Source organism: Prosopis cineraria, unplaced genomic scaffold, assembly GCF_029017545.1.
Source record: "Prosopis cineraria cultivar Desert tree isolate PC_DT_omini unplaced genomic scaffold, ASM2901754v1 PC1677, whole genome shotgun sequence".
Lineage (NCBI taxonomy): Eukaryota > Viridiplantae > Streptophyta > Magnoliopsida > Fabales > Fabaceae > Prosopis > Prosopis cineraria.
Window position 1 is genome coordinate 6,069 of NW_026557002.1, and position 10,698 is coordinate 16,766.

General features: G+C 30.8%; 1 protein-coding gene across 1 annotated transcript; it reads left to right on the forward strand.

Annotated features, from left to right (window-relative positions):
- Positions 1–219: 219 nt before the first annotated feature.
- LOC129300615 (transcription factor MYB114-like) lies at positions 220–2,632 on the forward strand. The gene is made up of 3 exons (XM_054939187.1): positions 220–394; positions 958–1,087; positions 2,264–2,632. Exons 1-3 carry the CDS (start codon positions 220–222, stop codon positions 2,622–2,624), a joined length of 666 nt encoding a protein of 221 aa, XP_054795162.1. The 3' UTR covers positions 2,625–2,632.
- Positions 2,633–10,698: the final 8,066 nt, after the last annotated feature.

The following is a 10,698-nucleotide window of genomic DNA, read 5'->3' on the forward strand; positions in this document are numbered from 1 at the left end:
TTATAGTCCTTAATTAGGGTTAATGTTCTTAAAGGGTCTTTAATTATCATTTTCCCTTGTTAATATTATATATATGAGGTATTACGTCAAAGCGCTGTCTTTTTTATGAATCCAACCGGATCGAATCTACCTAATATGTAAAGCACAACAAAATCTGTCTGTCTTTCAGTGTCTTAATTATCTTCGATCTAAATAAAAGGTTTTTAGCAAAAGTTGATGATGGCTCCTTTTAGGTCTCACGTCTCTACAAAGAGCAAAGTGATGAAGCCATGGGAAGCCAACACAAATTTGCCGATCCGCAAGGGAGCTTGGACTCAAGAAGAAGATTCAAAACTAGCTCAGGCTATTGCTGTTCATGGACCTCAAAGGTGGAACTTCATTGCTGCCAAAGCAGGTATGTGTATGTCATTCCCCCCCCTCTCTCTCTCTCACATGGCTGCCAAAGCAGTTATATGTATATCATTCCTCTCTCTCCCTCTCTATGGGATCGCTCATATTAGGGTTTGGGGCTTCTAATAATATGCCTCCTTCTAATGCTCTTTGTAATGCACCGCCTTTGTGATTTCATTGTTTTTAGATCATTAGCTTCTATATAATAAAATAAGAGACATTATAATATTTTAAGGTTATAATAAAGCTGTAGATTCTTGTATTTTTTAGGATTTTTCAAAGAAAAATGCCATAAAATTTGATATTTTTCTTTCAAAAATTGTAAATTCTATCATTTCATGACTTTAAGATATTAAAATGCTTTTTGTTTCACGTAGAAACTAATAATAAAAAAAAAGGAAAATGAAATCTTGAAGGCAGGATATTAGAAGGAAGCATATATTTATGACCCCAAGCCCCTGATATCAAAGTGTTTTTATTGGGAAAAAAAGAAGAAGAAGAAGAAGCTTTGAAATTAAGAGGAATAATGTTTTGTCAAGCTTATTGGAGTTTGGTTTATATACATAGGTGTCAAAAGGAGTAGCAAGAGTTGCAGGCTAAGGTGGTTGAATTACCTGCGCCCAAATATCAAGAGAGGAAACATATCAGACCAAGAAGAGGATTTGATACTTCGTCTTCATAAACTCCTCGGAAACAGGTTTGCATTAAAGATTCCCCCCCCCCTTCCCAAATCAAAGGTCATAATCTGGGGAATCAAACACACAAGTGACCACCTAACGTTCTTAATTTATTTGGAGTTATTTTTTATATAATTATTAATAAGTCTTCCAAAACGTTTACAACACAGGTTTTTTTTTTAGTGTTTTATTTGGTTTCTGCTATTGGCTTTTGTGATTGACATTAATAAAATAATTATTTTTCTAGCAAAAAAAAAACGTTTAAAGCACATTACACGCGTTAATTATTATATATAGCATAAAAGAATGACTATTTTTATATATTTTCAATTAAGGACTGACGTTTCTATTTATTTACTCCAGCTTAAAAAGAAATATGCATCGATGAGAAGAGTAATGAACTCACTAATAATACTTGATTAAGGTCATTGACACTTGAGATCTCTTCAAACAATGTCTCAAGTTCAAGTTTTGTGTATTTGTCGTTAGGAAAAAATTTACACTTATGTTATCTAACCTAATTCAATCTAGATGACTAGTTAAGGATAATTCATTGTAAGAAACCATTTTATATTACGCAAAAGAAAGTTTTATGACCTCTAGGGGTTAACTCATACAAGAAAATGCATTTAATTATAAAGTTTAGAGAAAGTGTTACTCACATACTTCAATCTATATAATTAAAATATAAACAGTCCTCAACTTAGGCCACATAATTGATATCTTAATTCTGTACCACAAGAGATATACATACAATGTTTATTTTATATTTTCCTTTAATTTACACTTGAAGTCTAAACTTAAAGGTAATTAATACTCCGGGTTATGTATGTAATTTTTAGGTACTATATATACTCCCTCCGTCCCAAATTATAAGATACTTTTTGGAGAGATTTAATATCTCAAAATATAAGACACTTTGATAAATATAAGGTTTCATTAATGATATTTTTTTCAAAATTACCCTTCTCATATATTATCTCTTTTTAATATTCTTTTACAAATGGTGTATTAAATTAAGGGCACTTTTAAAAATTTATATTTTTATCTTGAAAAAATAAGGTTATAAAGTATATTAGATGAGTTTTATTGGTATGTGTGATTTTATCTAAAAATATTTTATAAATTGGGATGGAGGGAGTAAGATTATTTAAGAATCTTTACTCAACCTAGTAACTTTGTTATAAATATTGTAGGTGGTCCTTAATTGCGGGAAGACTACCAGGACGAACAGATAATGAAATAAAAAATTATTGGAACTCTCATTTGTGCAAGAAGGTGAAGAAGCAGAGAGAGAAGCAAATTGGCCTGTGCCCAGAAAGAGAAGAAGATAAACAAGAAGTGATCATTGTGGAAGAAATTAAGGTTCATATTTCTGATGAGGAAGAAGAGAGAACAAGAGGCGAGAATTCAAATAACGAGGAAGGTCATGAAGAAGAAGAAGAGTCATCATCAAAGCTTGATTTTGATGTGGACGAGTTCTTCAATTTCTCCGAAGAGGACTCATCACTGAATTTGGAGTGGCTTAGCAAATTCCTTAATGATGATTCAACATAGTTAGAGTCTTTTCTTACATTAATTAATAAACCTTCTTGTACGGCAAATCTTGAAATCAAATGAGATTCAGAATGTGTTATCATGAACCTTCATCATATACCTTAAATTATCACACCCCAATTAGTCATATCAATTAGCTTAATAAAGTAGCACTAATAAAAGTGTAAAAGTATTGTAACCGAAGAGTCAAATTGGTTGGACAATCGACTGGGACTTGCTAACAGCCTGATTTGGATTAAAAAACAATTTTCATGATTTTGTTGAGCTGGACCATATATAGTTGAACTGCCATTGAGTTGCAATCCAAAATTGAGCTTAAAACTAGAATAGTTTTCAGAAAACTGGATGGGTTTGAACATAATACAAAAACAGCTAAAAATCTTTTTAAAAATAAAAAGTCCAACAGTTAAAACCCTTAATTATAAAAGTCAACTTTGTTTTTGGATCCTCCGCAAGTATATAACATTATTTGGGATCTCAATTTATAAAGATATTAATAGTTATAAATATAAATATAATGTAGATACTTTTAAGCCTACCTGTGCCTAATTTAACTAATTAAGATTCACATATAGTTAACAAGTTAATTATAATGTATACTATTGATTTATGATTATGTGATTTTATTAACAATTAGACTTGTTGTGGATATATATATATATATATATTTAACATATGCATTCACTATTATTTTTATTTAATTATTATGTCAATGGTTCAACTAGTCTAATCAGTTAGACCATAAAAAAAAAGACTTGCTAAGCTTTTCTGATTTAATGTCTAGTAAGCATGGTGTAAAAGTACCAAAAATTTAAAAATTTTCCTTAGCAATCTTAAGTTACTATTCACTTGACTTTTTTTTTTTTAAATTGCTTACAAGTATCCTCCTAATTTTTTTAATTGCACACCAATATAAATATAATGCAGAAACTTTTAAAGCTACCCATGTTTGATTTAACTAATTAAGATTCACCTATGGTTAATAAGTTATAAAATTATAATTTATAATACTATTGATTTATGATTATGTTGTGGTATTTTATTAACAATTAGACTTGTTGTGGATTTGTTATATATACACATATATTTATATATGCATTCAATATTATTTTTATTTAATTATTATATCACTAGCCAGATCACTAGTCTAACCAGTTAGACATAAAAAGCGAGACCCGTTGACCTTTTCTAGTTCAACGTCTAGTCTAGCTTTTAAAGCGTTGTGCAAAAGTACCAAAAATTTAAAATTTTTCCTTGGCTTCTTAATTTACTATTCACTTGACTTTTTTTTTTTTATCACAAATATACTCCTAATTGCAAGACTTGTACCTAAATTTAACATAACTACCTAATTATTCTCTTTCAAGACTTGCACTTAATTATGCTTATAATTGTTAACCTCCTCTCTTTTGTATTTAATGATATATAAGTGTTTATTATACTATTTTCTTAATACTTCTAAGTGTTTGGCCACCATTTAGATGCTGGGCTCACTAGATTGATGCTTGATAGGGCCAAGTTGAGTGTATAAATTAGATAAAATAGTGAAAGAATTTAATGTTTGCATGATGAATGAATAGTTTTATTAGTAAGATAGATATATACTTGCTAGCCTTGCATAGTCACATTATGGTTGGTGCTTAACATTGTGTTTTATTTAATTGTAACAAGAGATTGGGTTATTAATTTAACTAAACATTTGTTCAAGAATTAAGAGAGATTGTTCAAGTATTTCTAGAACCCTTAATTGGCACTTATCTTCATTAAAAACATTTATGAGAGGTGTAACATCCTAAAATCTTTTAACCTCTAATTAGCTGAGTAAATGAGGGTAATTAAGTAAATTTATGTGGTGTGCGATTACATAGAGCTAATGAATATTTTAGCCCTAAGATTGAGTCTTGAGCAAAGTCGGGCCACTCGACCGTCAAAAAGTAAGAAAAACAAAGAGAAATAACTTTGTGCCACATGTTGTGATGCGTGCATGGCATGCCATGATACATAAGGCATTAGAGAACTAAAATCATTCTTTATACCACATGCTACATACACCCTATAGAAATAAGAATGAGAAATAGATGGAAAACAGAAGAGAAATAAAGAGGAAGCAAGGAGCTCATAGAAACCTTAGTACTGAAGAAAGTAGATTTATCATTGCCTTTTAATGTCAGTCATTAAAAAAACCATTGCTAAAAAAAAGTGGTGGCTTATATGTAAATAAATTGAAAACATTTAACATTGGTTCTTCAAAAAAACTACTGTAACAAGTCATTTAACATCATTTATTACGACAACCAACATGGAAAATTAAGTAAAATTATTTTTTAAAAAAGGTTTTTGGATTTCACATTGGTTATTTGTATAACCGACGTGAAATAATTTCAAAGAAAAAATTTAAAAAAATTAAAGACATTTAATGTTGGTTTATTGAGGAAACCGATGTTAAATGTTTTATTATTAAAAAATTCAAAAAAAATCTTCCCTTTTCACATCAATTCTCTATGTTACTGACGTGAAAATAGGAAACCAAATCGATTTTTTAGAAAACCAACGTGATTTCCTTTCAATTTTAAATAGTTTTATGTCAAATACGTAGAATGCCTTTTTCTCTTTAGTTTCAAAATTGCTCTACTCTAGAACAAAAAGGTCACATCTTTTCCCTCCATAGCCTCTGTCTATAGCATTTGACCATCACTGCCACCTCGGGTCCATCCGTCCACCACCAAGAGCCCATCATTCTGCCTTTTTCCTTCTTCCTTCTTCTTCCTCCGTTGTTACAGGTTAGTCTCTCTCTTTCTCTCTTTCTCCTTCTTCCTCCATTATTGTTAAATCCTCATCTCCAACAATTTTTTGTCCTTTGTTGCTTTGAAGTTTCAAATTTCTTCTCCAACCTTCCTCTTCTATTATTGAAGATTTGAGTTTCGTTTCTTATTCTTCCCGTGGGTTATTCCAAGTGAGTTCCATTTTTTAAATAATTTCCTTTGATTTCTAAACTATTTATCTTAGATGGATAGATTTACATTGAAAGTTTATAAATTTCTGATTATGATTTTTGATATTGTTGCTAAAATTTACAATTTTTGTTGTTGTTGAAAATTTGATAATGCTGAATTTATATTAGAATTTAAAAATGGTTTGAGATTTGAGTTGATTTGGGTTAAATTTGATTGTTAAAATTTTGGAATGCTGTCGAATTTGTTTCTAAACTTTATAATTTTGGAATGTCATTCTTAAATTGTTATTGCTTGGGAGTTTGATTTGAAATTTCTTAGGATTTTATTACTTGAATTTAATTGTTGTTGAAATTTTGGGAGGTCCTATTTTAAGGAAAAATTTTGTCAAAATTTTTTCCTAATCTTTACAAAATTTATATTCTTTTAGTTAGACAATGGATCATAGTTAGATAAATTCTAAGAGAACAAGTGAAGAATATAAGAATAGGGTGAAATATTTTTTTTGAATTTGCTAAAAGGAATGATCATAGTAAAAATGGATTGTATTTTTGTCCGTGTGTAAAATGTTTAAATGAGAGTCGACTAGGTATTGATGAAGTAAAAGAGCATTGTTTTGTGATAGGATAAGTTTGAGCTATAAGAAATGGACATGGCATAGTAAAACCAAAGGATTGAGTTATATTTCCTAAGAGCAAGAAGTAGGTGATGAGAATACTTAGAATGATAGAATAGAAGATATGATCCCTAAAATTGGAATGGAGTCCTTTGCACAAGTGCATTCATATGAGAGCTTGCAGAATGATGCAGAGAAGCCTTTGTATTTGGGGTATAAAAAGTATGCACATTTGATGGGTATGTTGAGATTGGTCAACTTGAAAGCGAGATGTGGGTGGACTGATATGGGTTTTACTTGGTTGCTTGAATGTTTAGTAGATATGCTTCTTGATGGTAGTACACTTCCCAACCATCACTATGAGGCCAAAAAAATCTTGTGCTTGATGGGTATGCAATAGAAAATACTGCATGCTTGCCCTAATGACTGTGTTGCTTACCAACAATAGTTCTTTAGACTACATGCCATGATTTTTTGCATAATAAACACTATAAAAAATTAAAAACTAAAGAGTTACTGTTGAAAGTTTTTAGTGGCGACAAAAAGTTGCCACAATATCATCGCAAGAGCTCTTGTCCCTGATTCTATTTACGGCGACAATAAAAGTCACTGCTAAAAGTTGACAATTGGCTACGACAAATGTCACCATAGAAAAGAAAATTTGTCATCGTAGAAAGATAGTTGCTGTTGAAAGTTGAGAATTGACGATGACAAATTTCATCGCAAAAACCACATATCAACAGTAACTAAATAGTCACCGCTGAATGTTAAGTATCAATGGCAACATTTGTCATCATAGAAACTGCCAATCAGAGGTGACTTTTTTATTAGCATTGAAGTAATGCTGGTTTAATTACCCATGTGGTGCCACATCACCCTCCATGTGGCGCCCTCACCGCACACCACGTGGCATCATGTCACCTTCCACATGTCACTCCTACCTCATGTCACATGTCATTATGTCACCAATTTATATTTTCATTTAATAAGTTGTCTTTTCTAAGGTTTGAACCCATGACCTCCTCCTTTTGTGTTCCACCATTTTAACCATAAAATATATTAAATGAAAACTCATTATATTATTTTATATATTCACTATAAAATTATAATAATAGAACAAAATTAGTATCTTAAACTATTAAATATTATATTAAATAAAAATAAAAATTATGATGATAATACAAAATTAAATTTTCAGTGGTGACATTCAAAGTCATCGTTGAAAGTCTCACTTTCAGCGGCGATTCTAAAAGCTGATTGTCAACTTTCAGTGGCGACTTATATGTTGCCATTGAAATTTATAACATATTTATTATAACATAAGTTGTTAAGAAATTATAACATATTTTAAAATATATTGACAATCAGTGGTGACTTCAAAACGTCATTACCAAAAGTCTTACTTTTTATGGCGACTCTAGAAAGTCATCGATAATTGTCAACTTTCAGCGATGACTTATATGTCGCCATTGAAACTTAGACCTTTGGCAGCGACATGCTATTATTGCCGCAGAAAATCTAACAATCAGAAATTATGACTTCAAATGTCACTGTAGATTACTCATTTTCAATGGCAACTTTTTAAAGTTACTACTGAAAGTCATTTTTTTGTAGTGATAACTTTCCTGCATATGAGAACTTGTCTGAGTGTAGTGTTAAGGGGCATAAAGCATGTCTTATTTATGAAGAAGGCATGTACTCTTAACATCTGAAATACAAAAAGAAGATGATCTACCTTAGTCATGAGAGATTTCTTAATTAGTACCACCCTTATCACAGATTGAAAAGGGCTTTTAATGGTTCATAAGAGTATGAATTTGCTCTTAAGGCATTAATTAAGGAGCAAGTTTACCAATTGGTGGAAAGGATTAATATAACCTTTGGTAAGAGTCAAAAAATTACAAGTGAGAAGAATTTGTGAAAAAAGAGGTCTATCTTCTTTAATCTTTCATATTGATGATGTCTTTATGTGAGGCATTATTTTGATGTGATACATGTAGAGAAAAATATTTGAGATAGTCTTCTGGGCACACTCCTCCATATTAATAGAAAGACCAAGGATGGGATAAATGCTAGACTGGACTTGGCCAAGATGGGAATAAGAGAATTATTATTTACTTGACGAGAAAAGGGAAAGAGGACTTACCTGCCTCCTATGACCTATACACTTTCAAAAAGAAGAAAGCAAGGTTTTGTGAGTGTTTACATGGTATTAAAGTGCCCCAAGGATATTCTTTTAATGTGAGAAATCTTATGTCAATGAAAGATTTGAAGCTAATAGGCTTGAAGTCTCATAATTGCCATGTATTGATGTGACAACTATTACCGATGGCTATTCAAGGCATATTGAAAAATGATATAGGGCATACAATTGCAAAGCTATGTAGTTTCTTCAATCCTAATTGTAGCAAAGTCATTGACCCTGATAAGTTAGATGAATTAGAAAACTAAGGTTATATCATTTTGTGTCAATTGAAAATGTACTTTTCTTTGGCTTTTTTTTATATTATAGTGTATTTAATTGTTCACTTGGTGAGGGAAATAAAGATTTGTAGTCCTACCTATCTTAGGTGGATGTACCCATTTGAGCACTACATGAAAATATTAAAGGGGTATTTGAAAAATTCATATCATCTTGAAGCCTCAATTGTTGAAAAATCTATTACAAAAGAGGTCATAGAGTTTTGTACCAAATACTTAAATAGGGTAAAGGATGTTGGAGTTCTAAAATCTCCCTATAAGGGGACTAGTCTTGCAGGTAAGGGAACACAAGGAGTCAAAGTAAAGAGTAGGTTTCATGAAAAAGTGTTGCAAGCTTATCTTTACATCTTGAATAACATGGAAGAAGTCTAATGTTACTTAGATTCTCATAAGAAAATATTGAAGGACAAAAACCCAAGAAAGAATGATATGCAACTAGCTATTGAGCATAACAAGACATTCTGCAAGTTGTTTAAGGAAAAGGTTTGCAATAAGCCTAATGTGTTTAATATAATAAAATGGTTAGTTGAGAGGCCTCATTTTGAGGTTGTATGTTAGGGCAGGTTTATAAATGGATATTTATTTTATATGAAGGCCTAAAAATAAAAAAAAGTACTATACAAAATAGTAGAGTGATGGTGGTGGATAAAGCTCAAAATTTTTCTAGTTCAAAAGACAAAAACCCAAGATGGGCACCCATGGGCTATTATGGAATTATTGAAGAGATTTAGGAGACTAACTATACCAAATTCAAAATTGCAGTATTTAAATGTTAGTGGGCTTATAGGATTGACATCTAAATAGACAAGATTGATGGGTTTACCTTAGTAAATCTCAATAGGTTGGGTCACACTGATAAACCCTTTATTTTAGCAAATCAAAGAAAACAAGTGTTTTATATGATTGATCCAACAAATAAGTGATTATCTATTATTCTTCAAGGCATAAGACAGATTGTTGAAGCAGGTAGTGATAACGATTCTAGTTTCGATGTTAATGAGACTTCACCTTTCATAATAAATCCACTTCAATCAAGTGGAGTGGATGAGGCAAACAATGAATATGCTTTTAAAGATAATTATTGTGAAGGAATTTAGGAGAATGAATAAAGTAATAGTTTTTGTTTCGTTTATTATTTTAATTTATTTGCTTTTTTATATATTTGATTTTGACTTATATTTTTATATTTATGATCTATCTATCTTATCTTCTTGGCAACAAGAATATGGAGGGTTTTAGAGGAGGTGATAATCCTACTAATTCACCTCGTAAGGAAAAAGGTAGAGGCCGTATAAAATTGAGAGGGTTGGACATACATCATGGGACTACAGAAAGGTTACATATTAAACTTAGCCTTGATTTTGTTCCACTTAGTGTTGAGAGAGATTGATTTATCAGCTTCATTAGCTTTCAAGCTCGTGGTAAAATTAATATCCTATACAAGGATTGAAGACAAGTGCCACAAGCTATTAAAAATCAAATTTGGAAAGAAATTATGGTTAGTCACAAACATTTGTAGTTGTTATTTTTATAGTATTTTTAAAAACTTTTAACTTATTTAAGACTTAATTACTTTGTTGCTAACTGATGATATTCCTAATACTACTCATATGAAGAAACATTAGTAAAAGAATGTTGTTGAGCGATGGAAAGATTTTAAGTTAACACTGACTAGAGAATACATCCGTGAAAATGGGAAGAAGGCAAGTTAGGATCCATATCAAGAGTACAATTTTCTTAATCAAGACACTGACTAAAGTGGACTTTCCACTTCCTTCTTTTTTTACTAACTCATTATAACTGACATAAAAAGTCCAAAATAACCATTTTAAAAAGTCTATCTTGCAGTAGTGCCTTTGCTAGGGCTTGGGATTTGGAAGCATTAAGAGTATTTTAAAACTTCTAAATATTAAAAATAAGACACCTAAGCTCTTTCCCTCTCTTTCCCTTGCATTTTCAGTTTTAAGGGTTAGGGTTTGTTTTAAAAAAGATGAATTTTAGTTTATAGAGACTATGGGTATGAATC

Excerpts from the sequence above, each read along its gene's own strand:
- LOC129300615 (XM_054939187.1), top strand. The coding sequence starts at position 220 with ATGGCTCCTTTTAGGTCTCACGTCTCTACAAAGAGCAAAGTGATGAAG. Across the intron at positions 395-957 it reads CTTCATTGCTGCCAAAGCAG|GTGTCAAAAGGAGTAGCAAG; the intron begins GTATGTGTATGT and ends TTATATACATAG. Across the intron at positions 1,088-2,263 it reads CATAAACTCCTCGGAAACAG|GTGGTCCTTAATTGCGGGAA; the intron begins GTTTGCATTAAA and ends TAAATATTGTAG.